Source organism: Crocodylus porosus, unplaced genomic scaffold (genome assembly GCF_001723895.1).
Source record: "Crocodylus porosus isolate Cpor-Errol unplaced genomic scaffold, CroPor_comp1, whole genome shotgun sequence".
Classification (NCBI taxonomy): Eukaryota; Metazoa; Chordata; order Crocodylia; family Crocodylidae; genus Crocodylus; species Crocodylus porosus.
This window is the reverse complement of record NW_017728949.1, coordinates 8,525,029-8,544,291: the sequence shown is the minus strand read 5'-3', so window position 1 is coordinate 8,544,291 and position 19,263 is coordinate 8,525,029. Positions and strand designations below refer to the sequence as shown.

The 19,263-nt window shown below is 41.6% G+C and overlaps 1 protein-coding gene across 18 annotated transcripts in view; it reads right to left on the bottom strand.

Moving 5' to 3' along the window:
• The window catches only part of MAP2 (microtubule associated protein 2), a 364,315-nt gene that overhangs the window by 4,947 nt on the left and 340,105 nt on the right, over nt 1–19,263 (bottom strand). For 13 of the 18 annotated variants that reach the window (XM_019553948.1, XM_019553947.1, XM_019553955.1 and 10 more), the window contains 3 exons: nt 6,252–6,344; nt 4,620–4,701; nt 1,505–1,617 (listed from right to left, as the gene is read on the bottom strand). In XM_019553948.1, the coding sequence (XP_019409493.1) occupies nt 1,505–1,617; nt 4,620–4,701; nt 6,252–6,344 (288 nt within the window). The remainder of the gene's footprint in view (nt 1–1,504; nt 1,618–4,619; nt 4,702–6,251; nt 6,345–19,263) is intronic. The other 5 variants (XM_019553954.1, XM_019553959.1, XM_019553964.1 and 2 more) reach the window with 1 other exon arrangement.

Here is a 19,263-nt window from a genome sequence, read left to right as displayed (position 1 = left end):
TTTGTGTCCATTAGCCTGGTTGTTCCAAACTTTGTAGGAAGTCAACACAGATGGCACATGAACATGGTTAAATGGAATCAAATACAAGCTAATATATCTGGAATCTTTTGTTTTAAGTTATTTACTCAGTACCAGTCAATCTGAGATCTTCCAGGGCACCCAGGGGAGTTAGGCACTCAGTTGCCATTGGAATCAATTGGAGTTCAGGTAAAGTGTTCAAATTTGCCTCCATCTTACTGAAAACCCTTCTCATTTTTATACCAGTAGGACATCCCGCTGATTCAATGCAAGTTTTATGTAACCAGATGTGTCTAGTATATGGGTTAACTTAATTAGCAAGAACAAATATGAGCCTGAGTTCCAGCCAAAACTTCAAACCAAACCCCAAATTCTCAAGGTTCACATTAGTTTCTTGACATTTTATAAAATAAAGGCTAGGATCTACCCAGTTCCTGGGGATCAGAGCCCTGCAATGAAGTTCCCCACTTCTACTGGTCTGGGAAAGCCCTGGAACATAGGACATTTGAAAGCAGCAAATGTATCAGGGCCACCAGAGATTACTATATTGATTAAAAGCTCACAGAGGATTTGGAGCAGCAGCTAAGGTAGAGGTCTGAAGATAGGATGAAGTTCAGTCAGGGAAAGAGAAGGGCACTGGGGGTGCAGACAGAAATGCAGCTCCCAGCTGTAACTCAAAACCTTTCTGCAAAGTGCTTTGAGTTACAACGTTACTGCAGACCAAACACAAGTTCACTGTTGGTTCCAAGGGAGAGGGGAATCTAGCTGGGACTGGGAGCCTGCAGCCAGATTCCCATAGCAATGGCCACTCTGCCAGTGCTCACTGTTTTCAGAATGGGAGGGGGAAAAGGCAGTGGAGAGAGCTCATTCTTGAGACTCCCCAGCTCATCTTGAAGGGTGGGTGAATTGGAGCTTCCCTACCTTCAGGCGAAGCTGCAATACACCTGCCCAACCCTCCGGGTGGGGAGGGGGGCCTGAAAAACCCTCAGACTGAATTCCCCCTTCTCCCTTTTCCCCCTCCTGATCTGAAAACAGCAACAAGCTGAGAGCTCTGCAGACACAAGTTACAAAAGATGCTACATTTTGGAACATCTTTATCTAACACAGCATGCAATGAGGGGTCAGATTTTCACCCAATCATCCATTTTTGCAGCCTTGCACTTGTGTTTGGTCACACTTATAAACTGCTTCCTGTGGCCAGGTCAGGCAAAAACTGTCACTTCTGTCTGCACTCTAAGTGTTAGCAAGATCAGTAACCGGGAGTCTCTGTTTCCAGCCTGAGGGGAACAAACAAAACTATTTTGTATTCTCTTGCAAACTTCTTTTCCTGCTCCATGCCCTCCTCCATCTCCTTTGCACATCTGTACATTCTGTGTAACTTACACCTCCATGCATGTCATCGCTGATTTTAGCCAAAGTCTACTCTGAAATGGAGAAGTTGCTTTACCAAAATGTGGCGGCTATATCATTGCTGATGACTACTTACCTTGATGTTACCACCTCCAGGTATATGGTGAGCATTTTCAAGTGAACCAACTTTAGCCTGAGCCTTTTCTTTGAAATCCAGCTTCACGCTTTCAATTTTCACACGTCCCCCACCTATATAAGAAAATGAAAATTAAGAAAACAGTCCTATTTTTAAATTTCCAATACACCGTGTATTAGAAATCCAAATCCTTAAACTCTAACCTAAGGGCACAATGGCATTAATTGGTCCTTGTAGCTATTTAAGGAAACAATCTGCTCTTACACTAGGTCCTCTCTACACATTACATGTGTAAAATGTGATTAACCAGGTAAACATGCCTTAAGTTGTGATCCCGCTACATGTTGAATCAACTAATGCTATGATGAAACAAACAATAAGCTACAAAGTTATTCCACAAAAAGCCTGCAGTAACTTTGTATCCTGTTCTAATTATGGCATTAATTGAATGTGCAGCCAGGCCCTGGTGCTGGGAGCCCCATCGACCGAGGGGATCCCAGCCACAGGGGAGAACCACCTGCTGCCAGCCCTACAACTGACAAGGCTCACAGTGCTGGCAGGGTTGTTAGCTGTGGGTCTTACAGTGGGGAAAATACCGTCTGCCCCGTAAGCATCCTTGGCACACAGTGGTGGCAGCGCACACAGTGGTGGCAGCCGGAAGAACTCTGCCCCTGCTGTGAGCCTTGTGAGATGCAGGGCTCACAGCAGGAACAGCACATGGGAACAGTGCTGTGAGCCCTGCTGAGCCCTATCAACTGTGGGGCTCACAGCTGCAGCAGCTGGTGCAGAGGAAGCCCAGGATCATGATCCCAGGCTTTCCCTGCACTGGAGATGTGGTGCGATGGGATCTAATGTGCAATCGTACAATTGCATGTGTGGCATGGCAGGAGGCGCAATTGTGTGGTTCACACATTAGAACCTATTGCACTTTTACCTGCACTTGCAGAGGGAGGGTCTTAGTAAAAAAGAAAGCATAGAACCATGCACAGAAGCTGTAGCACACCACTGATATGGTCCGGTCCACTAGTCAGTTTTTGTTTTAGAGAGGTGATGAGCACACAGGTCTCTGTTTAGCAAAGCACTTCTTTTAAGTACATATGTAAACCCCATTAACATCAGTTGGATTTAAGCATATGCTTAAGTATTCTGCTGAACAAGGATGAACTGAAGCACTGTGTTAAGCTGCCGCTCAGCACAGCATCTGCAATGCACATTTAAGTCAATAATGTTTTTTGGCAATGATTCACACAGATTAATTCTGAACTGTGTACAAACATATTCACTTGTATTAATTTTGAACTTGCTGCCTCTCAGCTTAATCTCTTTATAATTGTATAATTAGCGATAGTTAAGAAGTGCACCTGGTTTACCTGTTCTGCTTTTTTCATTGGTTTCCATACTTCTGTCATGAGTGCTCTTTTACATTACATCTCAATATTATTGCCCCTAGTAACTTATTTTGATTTGCATTTGGATAATTTAAGTAACAACTACAAACCATGACCAGTTTTTCACATATTAAACATTTTTGTAATGCCTTTCTTAGGCTGCTGACAGATGTCACCTTAACCCTGGGATAAACAATTTTATCCTGGGACAAAATGCAATCCTGTATCCATGACTGTTGTTCTGGGATGAATAAAAAAACAAGTTTCCAGGATAAAAGGTAGTAACAGTTTATCCTGGGATATTACAAAGAACATCTGTACAGTTATTCTGGGATTGCATTATTTAATCAATGGCAGAAAACTGGTACTATGTTCAGCCACTCACTAAACCCTAACCACAAAGGTGATATGTGTACACACCAATCCCAGGATATTGTATTTCTGTCCCGGGACAAATACAGGCACAACTTATCCAAAGGTAAATGCAATATGTGCTCCTAGCCAGAGCATATGGACTAAGAGGCCCAAGGAGTGTTTGCATCTGAATACATTCATTAGTTTACCTACCTCTGTAAAACTCAAACATATGTGTAAGTGCATGTGTATTTGTATATATATTTTTTCTTTATTGAATGTATATTAGAAGTTGTGTGCATTGTTTATTGTAGTATACAGAACATCTGAAATAGTTCTCATCCAATTTTCAGGCATGTCTATGTAAATACCCAAGGAAATGACACTCAGGTCTTATGACTGAGAAGCCGGTATGACGACAGTATTAATCAAAGAGCCACAAAAACATGTGCACCCCTGCATTAACGGTGGCAAACATATTCCAGTTCAAAAGAAAAGAAAAAAAACCCATACACTACATCATGTGAAGATATATGGCAAATTTTGAACATAGTATCACTGGTATATGGCCTTATTTTATATACTGCAATGCATGAAGTAAAAAACAAAACAATATAAAAAACCTTTTTATAACATTTTCTGCAAAGACAGGTGATAAAATGAAGACCCACAGGTTACCACTATGCTACAACCACTTTAGTATCTGGTATATATATGTGTAACTTCATTGAACTGAAAAAGAACAGTGTTTACTTGTATCAAGACTGATTTTACTACATATTCAAGTACAGCTAAAACTTCCTATTTGAAAATCAAATCCTGTTCCATTTTTTCTAGGTTCAGCATATTAGATAATTGTACATTAGATATGTGTAATGTACTGCACTTTTTGAAGGAAAAAAAGCTTATAGGAATGGTGCTGGCCCATCAAATACTTGTTTTGGATTATTAACATGGCATATTAACAAATGTGACATCAGAATAAAGCTATTAACATTCCAGAAAGCAGTCACTCAATAGTCAACAACGGACTAAAAACAGAGTCTCTGCTGTTTCTTCAGGTACCTACCAATTATCATCTTGAGCTAGGGGGCTTGAGCTGTGGCTGCTCAGTGCACTGGTCCCTATCCAGAAAAGCATTCTAAGTACATACTCAAATCCATATATCTATCTATCTATACACACACACATGGTTTCCTGGGACAGGCAAGAGTGCTTAGCACCTTATAGTAGCTATACAGAGAACTTCTACTTATCCTTCTCGCCTTGCTTACATGATAAGTTAGTTGAAACAATGGTTACGTGCATGTGGGATGCGCAAGCAGGTTTTGGCCCACTGTATGCCACATTAGTGCAAATAATTCCTGCAATACCTGGTTTATGACGGATGTTCTTCAGGGAGCCACATTTGGAAGTGACATGACTCAGGTCTATCTTCTTAGTTACAATTTGTACCTGTTAAAAGCATACAAAATACATTATAGGAATGAAAAAAAGTCACAGGAGGGAAAAACTCAACTTTGAAAAGCACTGGAAAAGAAGAGATGGTTAGTAGAGAACAGATCATGCCACAAAGGAGGGAAACACCTGGATTTAAACAGCAAGTGTCCATTCCACCAAGGAACCAGACAGAGCTATGTTAACTCTTTTAATTAGTAAAATGAAAAATGAGAGTCAGGAAGATAAACAGGCGGAGTTATTTTCCAAAATGCTTCTGAGCTTTCCTCTCAGCGTGAAAGGCAGCATTTAAGCACGGTGTGCCGCTTGACACACATAATTTTACTTCATATTTTTATGCTTTCTTGTTCGCTTGTTTCCAGGAAATCAGGGCTTTTAATATCAACCCTTTCACATGGCTTAACTGGACTTTCAGATGTAAATCTCTTCCTGGGCTTATCTAAATAAATACACTAAATTCTCAGCCCAATTCACTACTGACTATACTGCAGTCAAAGGCAGGATGGCAGCCCAGGCAGAACATCCCTGAGCTAGTTTTAAACTTGCTAGCTTGGGACTGCTAATGAATGAGCAGTGCAGACTAACCAAAAGAGTACTTATGTATGTAGGCTTTTGTAGCCTACTATGAACTCTGTGTTGCTACAGCTACTGTGCAGTCAGTACCCAAACTAGCTAGTTTAAGGGTAGCCTGGATCTGTATACATGATGTGCAATCACAGTTTTCCTGCTTTGAGTTACTCCCATTTATGCTGAAGTAAGAATAATAATGCCATGATTGGAATACAGTGGCAAAAAAGGAGCAACGTATCAGTTGATCCTATCCTCTTTCAGCCATGTTTATTCTGAAGTTATATTTTTCCTCTCTCTCTCTTTCAGATGACTAAATCTAACAGTTAGATGACAAAGACTTACAACAGTACGTACTCAACCTTGAGCTCTTTCACACTGGTAGAATTTGCTATCTGTCTTTTGGTTACCTTTACAGGGAAATCCTAAAATGTGCAAATATCCAATATGACCAGGCCTGACCTCTCCTAGTACATCCAGTGGTTTGAAATGTGAACAAATTTGAATGAAACCATATTGCTGAAATGTGTTGTAGGCACCTGGACATTTTCTGAAACTGTGTATAGAGGAAAGAAGCTTGTATTTTGAGACAAATGCAGTAAGTGAAAAGGATACTTGTTACTTCTATAAATACATGGCCTGAGGCCAGATCCCATTTCTTATTGGACTCCTTTCTGGTGCTCCATCAGAGATGCAGCTGCTTGTATGTCCTGAGGTTCTTGGCTTTCTTGTGGCACTTAGTACCCATCTTGTCCTGCCTTACCACTTTCCTAGCTGAGTCCTCGAAATCTGCTGTGCTCTGTGGGGAAGGATCAGAAGCCCACCACTGAATACGCAGGGTTGACAGACTACCAGACCAGACTGATGTAAGACATTAGCAAGAAGGAAAATAGTGTTTGGGAGAATGGAGACGGAGGGCTGGGTTGTGCAAAGTGGATCATCACAGTCAGGATGCCTTTTCAGATAGCATCTCTACTTACATTTCCTCCCCCTGCGGAATGTTTGATGTTATCCTTGGAACCACATCGGGACTGAATATCGCTAAAATCGATCTTCTTGTTTAAAATCCTAACCTAAAAGGAATTGGAGGTAACTTACTGTACTGTACACACATTCTTTCACTACAGGTTAGGGGCACACAGGATGGCTTCACCTGCTGCTGGTCTGGGCAGTTAAGTTGAAATATTAGCTCTAAAAAGAGACAGTTGCCAATGCATAGCAGCCTTTGCATTAAAATAAAACAAATATTTTACCATCCTCTCAACCTGACTGACAATGAAATGAAATACATGCCATTAGCCTCTGGGCTACAAAAACCTAATCTGGACAATCATAGCACACAGCCAGTATGTCTCCTTACTTTGCCAGAGGGAATCTATGCAGAAACCTGAGACACTCCTTCCTCAGCCTCTGCTTTGTTCTCCTGTATAGCAATACCAGATTCACCCAGCCCAAGGAGCCTGCACCAGAAAGTTTCTCTCCTGAACAGCAGCATCAGTGCTCTGCACTTATTCACAAACAGACCTTGAACTGCAGACCTTGACTGCTGTTGCCATTTTATAGATGGCATGATGGAGACACAGAACTCACTTGTGCCAAATTAAGCTCTGAACAGGAAGAAGACAGAGTACACCGTCAAAGCAATAGAGCCTGGAAGATTTTTTGCCTTCATTCATCAGCAGGGATCCTGGTTTTCGCTGATAAAAGAAAACCTCCAATTTTTAGATTTAAAAAAAGCAACCCCCAAATCCACATTTTTCCACAATCAAAATGAAATGCCACTATACAGCTATCTATATATTAATGGTGTTTCATTTTAATCACAGGAAATGGTGGATTTTGGATTACTTTTTTAAATCTTAGAAATTGGGGATTATTTTTTATCAGAGAAAACCAGGATCCCTATTCATCTGTAGAAGAAACAAGATGGCCACTGGGTAACCATCACTGCCAGGACTAATAATACTGCCAGAACTGCTGGTGTTTCTCCTTTGCACATCCCATTACTGGAAGCGCCATTATGGTGGGCACTGTCTGTGTACACTAGCACGAAGGGATCCTTGTGTCTTCTTCTGCATAGAATTATTTGCCCCTAGCTAACCGAGCCAAGGTGTCCCAATGAGTTATCAACAGAACGAGGAACAGAGCCTGACTCTCCTAATTTCCAGTCCCATGCTCAATCTACATTCCCATTCAGATGACCACCACAGGATCAGCACTACATCCTGGCAAGGCATTAGTTATCAAACCTATCATTTTGCTTTATCAGTTTCACTTCCTTTTTTTATCCCCCCCACTAAATAACCCATAGCAAACTTGCTGGTGCCACAGTATGGGACCATGTGATAGCTAGGTGCCTTTTCACCTAGCGGGTGCGTAGCAGTTCAAAGAATGCCTGAAGCTTCTGTCAACATTACCTGTTGCTAATGCTCCCCCCTCCCCCTCCAAGGTGTGGGGCCAAGGATGTCTGAAAGGCAGCCATCACTCCACCTGCCTGTGTGCCAGGCTCCTTCACTGTGCCTTTTAAAATGTGCAGCAAGTGCAGTATCTGAACAGGTTTCCTGCTGGCTCCCCCAGAGGCTTCATGCCTGACTGCCCTGCACAGTTATCATGACTCCAGCCACGAAGTGCTCAGCTATAACCCTGCAGCGTCTACAACATGCCTCTAACGATACACGCCACATATGCTTCATTATGCATTATAAACAAAGCACAAAAAGTAAGCCAATGGTAAGCAACTTTATTTAACATGCCTTAGATATCAGGGTGGATTACAGTCTCACAGGGCTAGACAGATGGACAGATATTTCTATGATGTAAGATCCAGCTGGTATCGGAGAACACATAACACAAGAGTCTTTGAAATGACAGCTTGAGGGCAGGCTGGCTGATTTAATTACCATAAAAGCAAAGTCATAACTGGTAAAGTTTGTTCCCTGAGGAGCCGCCGGGTGCAGGAACCCTCTCTCAGCCCCCTGTTGCAGCTACCACTGCAGCTTACCACCTTTGATCTGGTGACCACGGCAGCTGTAGTGGGAAGGCTGCATTAACTCCCCTGGCTGCTGGCTATACCAACACACCTTCTCCCACAAGCAGTGGAGTCTCCCAAGCAGTGTAAGGCTGAAGAAGGGATACAAGGCCCCGGCTGCTGGACCTGACTCCCAGGCACCACCAATTTCAGTTGCCCAAGGCAGGAGACAACCATGGGCTTGGTTTCACAGTAGGGTGGTGCCCCCTGCAAGTCCATTCTGGCATCTCCTTCACACTGGTGCTGGTGCTTGTGTCCCCATCACCCACTGCTGGTTGTGCTGCTGCACAGCAGCCAGGTGGTGCTGCTGGGCTACAGGGAGCCACAAGGAGTAGTGAGCAACATGAATGAAGTTGTGGATGTACCTCTGCTGCTTGTGTCTCAGGTCTGCAGTTGCATTTTATTACCCTGTGCTATATTGCCCTGTTGGAGAGGACTGGGTCACTGCGAGTGCTGCCTGATGATAAAGAAAGAATGTGTGGTTTGCTGGTGAGTAACACCCAAGCAGGCCCATAAGGAGAATGGAGAGACAGAAAAAAGCATACATCTGATGATACTTCCTCCTGATTTGTGCTAGAAGAGACTAGGAAACTGCAGGCATGTGAACAAGTGCTCCTTTCCATTCCCCAGCCCAAATGCTTTTCATCCTCACACCTGATTGCTGGTTAATGTTCTGTGTTAGCTTCTTCTTGGTGGGTTAGAGAGATATTCTTTATTATAGTTTTCAGATCAAGTCCTCAGTTAGGAAAAGTCAGTGAACTTCACTGACTACAATGTCAATTAGACAAAGTGAGTATCCCCACACAGAGATTTCTTGTTCAAAAATGACTGCATCATTTACCCCAGTATAAATCTTCAGGGCCAGTTACTAAATTATGACATGGCTTCTATTCAACTGTGCCCTTACTAAACAAGGCTTCAGGATTTGGCCCTATATTTCTAAGATGTGCTAAGAATTTATAACTGTTTTTCCATCCAAGCTTTACATTTTGTTAAGGGTTGCTGATTACAAAAACCAAACTGGGTGTTTCAGGAGTGAACGTAAGCACAGTATTCATCACAGTCATCTCTATAATATTGTTGACAGGCACTACAGGATAATTTAAGATGACTGACTGATATCTAAATGATAAAAAGAGACAGATTTATATGCCCCTCTGAGCTGCTTTTGCCATTCCAGAAAAACAAAGCAGTTGTAAATCCAGCAGAACTGGCCAGTGGAAGAAAGGAGTCTGGTGGCTAAGGCACTACACTGGATTTTCTATCTGAGTTAACTTCTCACCTCTGCCTCAAATTTTCTGGGTGGCCTTGAGCTAACTCAATCTTCCTGCAGCTTGGTTCCCCATCTGTAAACTGGCAAAATATTACATCTTCCACTGCACAGATCTACTCAGGATAATCTTTGTGAAATTCTTGGCTACTAGAATATTGATGGCCATTATAAGTACAGTACCTAGTTAGCTACGTGGTGCCATAAGGGAATAAAGCAGTTGAAGTGCACTGTTAAATCAGGTCACTTGTCTGAGGTCAGGAACTGAGTGCCAGATTTATGTCAGGGGGTGGGGGGAGAAGTTTTCCTTCTTTCCTCTGCTAAACTTATTTCCACTAGACCATATTCTATAGTTAAAGGGAAGAAGTGGAACATGAAGAGCTATTCCATGGGTTCCCCTTCTGCCAGATAGTGTGGAAGATAGTGTATCAATCAAATATATCAAAAACAGTGTATCAGCCAAAACACTAGGATGATTACCTAGTGGTACGGTTAGGAAGAGTTGTGATTATGGTTGCTTTTGTGAGACAAGTGATGATAGGAAGCACTTTGCATGGGCAGTACAGAGGGCCATATAACACAACACGTATTTTTCTCTAGTTAAAAAGAAACTAAAAGCTTTACCAATATGGCAGGAGTCTGGGGCTATACTGTTCAGTTTAAGATAGAAACAAAAACAAATATAACTTTATTGGAATGTGGCTTAATTTGTTATATCACATAATATGTACAAAACCACAACAAACTAGGCAAAATAATCAAAAGATTTTGTTTCATTAGTTCTGTAGTTATAAGAATTAAATGTACATCTTTTTCAGATTCACAAAACAAAAACTAGTCTTCGTGAGCACCTTGACAGTGCAGTGAATGCTTCACTGAAAGTTATCTCCACATCTGAGTTAATATTTTTAGCTGGAGTTAAAAATGGCCTGCAGGTCTGTGAAATAGGATCTACATTACTAGGAACAGTTAGCAGAGAGCAGAACTGCAGAAGAAATGATAGCTGGATTTGTAGAATATCAAGACAATTAAAAAGGAAACAAGGTCATTAAACACCAGTAGAATGAAGAGTTTAGAAGAAATCAGATGGATTATATGAGCCATGCAATCAACTGAATCCCTCACTGTTGCCTGAACAGAAGTGCTGCTGCTGCTGCTGCTGCTGCTGCCGCCGCCGCCACCACCGCCACTGCCAGGCAGCCAGTTTGAAACTTTGGGTGGACCATGAATCAAATCACGGTGCAACTGCACCACTACACCCCACTGGATTCTCCCCTGCCTCTGCAGCATCAGAAACCCTTGCAGTATGTTGTCCTGTTTAGCCATACAAAAAGATGTCTATGTTTGGTGAAATGCTTTCCCCATTGTCCTTTCTTTTCTTTTCAGCACATCAGACTAAATAGATGTTTACCAGAATAAAGTGTCATAGGAATTTTATGTTTTTGTGCTTTATTTCAACATATTGGTTGAGTTTTTAAAAAAAAGACCCTAGTAACATGCAAGACAGGTGTCACATCAGTTAGAGAAATGCATGTCAGACATTCAGTCTGGATTTGGCTCCTGGAGAACTTTAAGCCAGACAGCCAGGCAAAACCCAAAGCCCTCGTAGCCTTTTCTGACTGCATGTCCCTCTGAGTAAGCAATCAGCAACACCTCTCAGCAATCACTGGAGGAAATACTAGCTCTGAAAATGCTGATTCAGGGAGCATTACAAAACTTAGGTGCTCTAGGGCAGGAAAGCATATTCAGGGACTTAATACACTAGGTTAAAAATAAGGCCTATGCAAGGTCGCAAGTTGAAAGACCACCTTATATTAGGCTTGGCTATCATTCTACATTACATTGAAACTAAGAGTCCTGATGCTTACAGCCATTTCTAGCAGAGATATTAGGGAATAATCATTTGAATTATCCTGTCTATCTCACTGGTGAAATATAACCTTATACAGAAGGAAACACAAAGCCTCTGTATCACTTTGTCTCACATTTAAGAGAGGTATGTGCTTTATGCTGGCAATCTGCATATGGCTGAATTCCTCTGGTTCTCTCTTCCAGTTCAGTCTGATTCCCTGTTTTTTCCCCCTCTTGATATATATCATATTGGAGACATGACTCCTATCTACATTTACATCAGTGAGCTAAATATGAGATTTCGAAACTACTTAGGCCAGGGGTTGTCAACCTTTCAGAGTTGTAGGCCAAGTGCTTGTGACCCGGCCACTGCCACAGGCTGTTGATTCCCCACCCCTGCTACCTTCCCTGCTTCTCTGATCCCTGCTCTTCTATGTGGTAGATTTTGATAAGGTTGAAGTCCATCCTGCAACAAGATATTTCTGTCTTGCTGGAGAGAAATGAAGACCAATCTTCCTTATCAATACATTGTCTTACATGTTCTATAGTTCTTTGCACTCTGATGATTTTGTCTGTCATGCAACACAGTTATACTGCAGACTAGAGCTGTTTTTTTTTCCAAAGGAGGATTGTGTATTCTCCACTGTCATCCATTCTGATTGTTACCTCATGCCACAGCTTTGGTAGGTTATGCTGAGTTATTTGTTTGCCACCATAGCACCATTTAGGCCAGGAACAGAAAAAAACAAATCAAAGAGAAAACCTCATGAGAAATAAATACCAAAGATGCAGAAGAGTAAAAGGAAGAGGAGGTTAGATTCTGCTCTTTAAACACCTTCTAAAGCTTTCAGATTACATTCATTAACATTTGATCTTTTAAGTTGCTAACATTAGCAGTCTCAACTTGGGAAGGTTTTTTGATGCCAGTCTTGTCTCATGTTTGGTATTTCCCTGATACAGTAGTTAAAATTATGTTGCAGTAATATCTGATTGATTCCTTGATACTGAATACAGTGCTGATGTTAGCCACTGACCAAACTGGATTTTAAAGAACAGCATCACCCATCTGTTATGCCAACATCTTTTTGACAAACCTGATTGTCAGAGCTTTGAGTGCCCCATCAGACTGAAATTCTTTGGTTCTCTCTCGTTTTTCTGATACCTGATTGCTACACTACAGAAGAAAGCACAGCACTTTTTGAGTCCTCCACATTGGGTGCATCTACATGAGAAGCTATGTTGCTGTAATGACAAGCTACGATGACATAGCTCATCACTATGGCAACGTAGCATCGAGGGGCACAATGTGCGATGCCGATGTTATGTTGTTGTAGCAATGAGCTACATTGCTGTAGTTCGTTGCTATGGTCACGTAGAGTCTAAAAATAACTGTGAGCCACTGGGTAATGCACCAGTGGGTCATGCCCAGTAATTTAGTACTTACTAAAGTACCAAATGCACAGTCAGAGGCACATGTAAGGGTTAAAGCTAACTCAGCTCCACAAGCATGAAAAGCCTGAACCACAATTGAATCACTGAGGAGCTGTGGTACATAGCTTCATCATCCACACTGAAGCAGAGAGAATAAATTTTGCCTGGGAAGGAGGAATGAGGGCAGGGGAGAACCACCAGGAAGAAGTAAAGATGTCTAGTGGATCTGCAGGGTTTCTGAGTGGGTGACTTAGTTTCACTCCTTCACATGCTCATGCTCACATCACAGAATTTGAATCTGGATTCAAATTCCAAAGTACAAGCATCTTTTGGCCTGGGATTTTGGTTCAAACCAATCTCTCACAGTAATGCATCTATGGGCACATGCAGGCAAGAGAAGCACAGCAGCAGACCAAGAAACTCCAGAGAGACTCTAGCTCAGTTTTGCTCCAGAGCCAAAGACAAATCAATCAGTCTGTGCATTGTCTATGACCACATGGAGTTTAGAAACAAGAAAAATGCATTTCATTCTTGCCAATAGTCACTCTATTCAGGTGCCATTCACTGAACAAATAAGACTGCTGAGAACTTTGCTTCTAACAACAAATTACTTTCCAATAGCTGGGCAGACTATTCATAACTAACTTCCCTGACCTGTCCCACCACCCCACTGCATGCTGAAACAAAGACTCTTAAAGAAGAAAAATTGAAATGCAGAAGAAATTACAGGCGGTGAATCATTTTCTAGCAAACTGATCATTTACGTTCTCCCAAAATTCCGTATCTTGTATTTATGGCTATGTACAGTCTCTCATAAGTTTGACCACAAGCACTGTGGATAAGACATGTAAAAATACTTTTAGCTTGACCTTGTGTCATTAATGTAGTCTTCCTTTAAAAGAGAAAGTCATTCATGTATTTTTGAATCACTGGTCATGATTTTCCTCCTTGGATGTTTGCATGCAAGCCTTAGTTCTCAGATGCTTTTCTGAGACCTTTGTGACATGTTTCAGGCTCAGACTTTTTAAGTCAATGCGATTACCTATGGCTTACGGTTATACTTCTGACTAAATATCTTGCACAACTGGGGCCCCGAGAAGTATATTATTTACTGACTTTAATGGAGTGTCTCCTGATTTAAACTATTTTTGAGTGAGATGAGAGTTAGGCTTATGGAGGAAGAATGTTAAGGAGAATGGTTCAGCACAAACCTGATTAGCACCAAGCCAAGCTAAAAGAGTTTCCAAACACCTGAGCTGACAATGGGAGCTGAGCTTCCCTGATGTCCTGGCTTCCAGAACATGCTATGGAAGGGCATTTGCTTCTTTTTCAGAGGAAAGTACCTGAAGAGAAAAAATATGACCAACACTTTCCAAAATGTATCCTATGCATGGGGCCATATTCTGCTCTCACACCACTTACATCACAGGAGTTTCTGGTGTAAAACCAATAAAGAGGAACAAAGTCAACTTCAGGAATTAAGAGAGGCTTATCTAGTACATAAGTCTAATGCTGGCTCTCTATGCAGAATATACTTCAATCAGTCTGTGCAGAGAATGGGGCCTTTTGATATTTTTCCCTTTTAAAAATGTAATTCCAGATTTAGTGGCTCTGTCCTGTAACCTTTACTCAGGCAAAGAGCGTACTAATTTCAACTTGGGAGATATAAGCAGAAGGGTAAAATATTATTCAGGGGGGCTGAGTCCTGCTTGAGTCCCACCCCTCCCTCCCTTAGGGCTGTTGTGGGGCTGGTGTGTACTGGTGCTATACGCTGTGGTGGAGGAGCAGCTGCATGCCGAGTGACACTAGATACTATGAGATGGCAGCACCATAGTATTGCTGCTGTCAGTTGCTGCCGTGAAAAATTTGGGGGGGACTAAGCCCTGTTAGCCCCAGCCTTCTGCCGCCTATGTTGGTAGGATGCATTTTCTTTCTGTGATGTTGACATGACAAGGAGTAGGACCTGCATGGAAGGTATATAAATCTACAACTCACATGGACACTTTTAAGAGGAAGGCACCAATCTGTGGGAAGTCATAGACACAGCCTGTATAGATGGGGAAGGCACATCAGACATGGTTGTGATATGTGATAACCATGTATTCTGATAATTCAGAGTTTGATCTCAAACCTACTCAGGTAAGTGGCAGTATTGCCACTGATTGCAATAGGCCTTGCATCTTTCTTAGGGTAGGAGTTTCTTTCATGTTCAGCTGCCTAAGACAGATGCCCAGTGAAGCTAGATAGAGACCTAGCCACAATGGCCTACATATCTAGCACCTCTAGTTATAATACTGTTAATAACTTCTTGCTAGAAAGTCTTTTGTTATTTGCCAAATTAAAGAAAGTTATGCTGTGGTCTGATTCAGTATCTTCCAGCCTAGGGACCTAAGGTTCTGCGGGAGTTGTGACACAGCATCTTCTCTGAAAATCAGGTCAGTTTTGTTGAGTGCCTAGTACTCAGGTCCAGGTCCATGACTAGGATTTCTAGGCATCAACATCATCACCCACATCATAATGATATATGTGCCTAGCTTTAAACACACTGGTCTAAATTTTCCCCTCCCATCCACTAGTCTCACTCTTCTCTTGATTCCCCATTTGAGTCTCATTGCCCAGCCAATCCCAACTCCTCCTCCTGTCCCCATTCTTCTTGAGCAGGCAGCTTCTGGCCTCCCTAAGCCCTAGCCTCCCCAGCACAAGACTTCAGTCTCAGCATTTCCTGCATGCTTGACTTTGTGTTTCATTCTATTTCCACTCTCCTAAAGGTCCAGCTCTTGTCCTCCCTGCATTTCAGTCTTTACTTCCATACTGCCTAAGCCAAGCAGGGGATCAATGAGAGTGGGTGATAGTCTCCTCTGTGTTCAGTTCAGGTGCCCAGACTTGACACAGCCCACAGCAACCCAGAACTGCAATAGCAGTAAAAGTCTTGGTCAGCCACAGCCTGGAGCCTTCCCAATATAAATGAAGCTGCTAAAGCTAAGAAAACTCTCCTGAGCATGCACAAACTGCAGTGTTTCATGAGTTTATAACTTGGCCAAATTTTGACAGACTTTCACAGGGATGGCAGAAGGCATGTCCCAGACACAGCCTACTGCCCTACCTACTTTTAAAGTTATTGTTCCAAAGTATGGAGACAGGGGGGTGGGTAGGGCTAGAACTGGGTTTGTTTGTTTTTCTTTCTAAGCTACCAGTTTTTAACATGGGCAAAAGGATATATTTTTCCCTAGCCTAGTTTTTGAAAACAGGTGAAAAACATTAGCTTAAATTTTCTCAAAATATATTTAATCCTGAACAGTTAAAGTCTGGGAAAGTTATAAGCAATTGAAAATAGACACAATTATAATGGGACAATAGTCAATACTAGTGACCATACCTATAATTGCGCAAGTGCAGTCATTGCTGAATTACTTCTTTTTCTTTAAAGGATGCAGCTTATTACTTGTTGCAAGGCTTTATTATAACTGCTCACAAATCACTGTATTTATCTAATTAATCAGATGCCTTACACAGCTGAACCAGCTATTCCCTTAACAGCAAAAATAGCCCGTGTCAGCAAAAAGCAGTAGGGAAAGGAACAATAGCTTAGAGCACAACTCTTTTAACTACTAAAAATCCTGCATATCGACAAAAATGAGATATTTAAATTGTATGTATGAATTAAAGATCACAAATACAGAAAAGTCTTAAGTACTCATTGCACACAGAATAGTCAGAAGATGGTTTTCTCATAAGTATCATATGAAAATGATGCCTGTTCATCCCTTCAAAATTAATGACTGGGGGAAAAGCTCTAAACATTCCTGACTAATGGAAACAAAATCTATATACAATATTGAAAACCAATAGTTAGGATGTTGAATCATGTTACTGTTCTCTTTATATTGTAGCAATATCAATAGACTTCATCCTCATGGTGGCAGGTGTTGCATAAATCTTTAGCAAAATGGTCTTCTATGCTGAAAAACGTACAGTATAAGGAGTCAAGAGGCAGCAGGCTGATTTAACAGATTCTGAGCACTACTTTAATAAGGGGGGGGTCAAAAAATCCACTCCAACTGTGACCACAACTATATAAAGTAACCTGTAGCAAGGAATGTTGACAGAATGAGTACTGAGAAGGAACTAAAAGATTGAAATTAGTCTGAACAAAAAGGCCTACTGATAATACCCAAAGACTATATTACATTCTTGTTTGATAAATAGGAGAAGTATGAGACCAGAAATTAATCTACTAAATTTGCTGTCAGAAATTTGGCCAGATTAGTCAATAAAACATGAAAAGGTTGTCTATTCCCTGATCACTGAGACAGAGATGTTGGGACACCAGTGAAACCAGCAAGGACTCCAACCTGATACACAGGACACCCACCCTGGCACCCTGCATGTCTGTCCTTCCCTTGTGCGCAACTTTCTCTGCTTATCCTTCATCCTTTGCCCCCAACTAGCTTCCTCATGCTCTCTCTTTCTTGGATTTTCATCTGAGCCTCAGACTACCCGTATTGCCCCACACCAGCACAATTAGTTGAGATGTTACATTCAGCCATGCTCAGCAGGACAAGAGGGACCTGACCACAGCTATCAGATGTCCCAGACTAGAGAAGTAAGCTAGAACAACAGCTTTCATGGCTAACCTGTCACACCTAGGCCTGCACCTGAATAGCTACAGAACATCAAAAGCACTTCTTTCCCTTTTATTACCCATCCTCTTTCCCCACCTTGTGTCTGCCTGTTTTGCCAAAAGCGGGAAAAGTAACAACCATTATCACACCGATCAACTCAACAACAGGACTGACCTCTTCTTTCCCCTGAAGTAGGATCTCTGACAGAACAAGCAACTCCAGCTAAACATTTTCTTTCTAGCAAAAGGATGTGGATAAATTTGATTGAGCTTGTCTTGTATGACCTATCAATTTCAGTTTTTAAAAGCTTTTTTTTAAAACTCTTTTCATCACATCCTATGGCTTGTGTCTATGATGCCCCTGTGAGCTCAGAAGCACTGGTATGAAGCACACCCACCCACTCCCCCTCCCACTCCATTTGGGTCAAACAAGGCTATGTAGCTGATTCACAGTGGTCCTAATCATTAATCACATGCTCTTAGGCTGGTTCAGCTGTGCTTAGTATTGCATGTGGAGGGCTGCTCTGAAGTAGCTAGACTGCTTAATTCCCAGGACGTGGCATGTACAGGGTGGGGATGAGGGTGAGCTGTGTTTCTTGGTGGTGATCCTAAAGCTTAGCAAAGAAGCAGTCTAGACATGTCCCTATCAATACAGTTCAGACCTTGGCATTAATTTCTTAGTGTACTAAGCAAGCCAAAGTGTTTATACTCTGAATTTAAAGCCATGTTTACCTGTTTAATATTGCAATAGTGTCATATTAATACCCTTTACTTTCTAGGCCAGTGGTTCTCAACTTTTTTTAGACTTGAGGCACCCCTCAGAAACTCCCAGCTCTTTGTTTTTACTCGTTTTTTTGTTTATGGAAAAATAACACAGCAGTTTTTTCTGCTGCAAAGAGCTCAGAAAGACCACAGTAGGTTATAATATTTTGAGCACTCTGGATTCCTATTTGAAATCTATGGGTTTATCATATGAATGATGTCTGCACACCTAATGGTGCCAACATTGCATGGCACTCCAGAGAACCCTTGAAAGGAGCTCAAAGTGATCCAGGTTGCCATGGCACCCTGACGGAGAATCACTGCTCCATGTCCACTTACTCCTTTGAAATGAACACATGAGAGAACAACATAACCATGAGATGGTTATGATCAGCAGTCAGCACCACCTACTCATTTATAACCATATCTGGTATCTGATAGGTAGAAAGGTAAAAATTGTAAAGCACGCACCACCCTCCAAAAACAAACCTGTAGCAATGTTAAAATATGACTTAAGCCAGTCAAAAACAAAAAGAAGCAAGATTCAGCACATTATTCTGTGGTACTGGCCTTCAAAAAATGAATTCAGAGTTTTCCTACATAAAAGGCCTAATCTTTTAGTAACAATAATCCTTCCCTATACACACACTACCATCAACTTTCTGATCTACGGTACTTCCCGTTGCATAAAGTTAGACCTGGAGATCAGTCCCAGCATTGTAAGAAAGGCCTTGCTTTTCAACTGATAGGGTTTTATTTTCTCTATGCCAATAAAAACTGGCATATGAGAAAAGAGGATCAGGATCTACCCTCTTTTAGATGTAAAATATTTAAATAGAAACTGTGGTTAAGAGAATACGTTCTTTCCTGTTTAGTAAAATGAAGGTACTTCTCAGTTTACTCAAATCAGGGTTGAGTATTTTGTATTTAACTATATAAATCTGATCCAGATCGTCTGTAATTTTTTTTCTTGCTTAAAAGGATCACATCTTACAAACAATAATTTTCATTTAATTGACAAGAACCAGA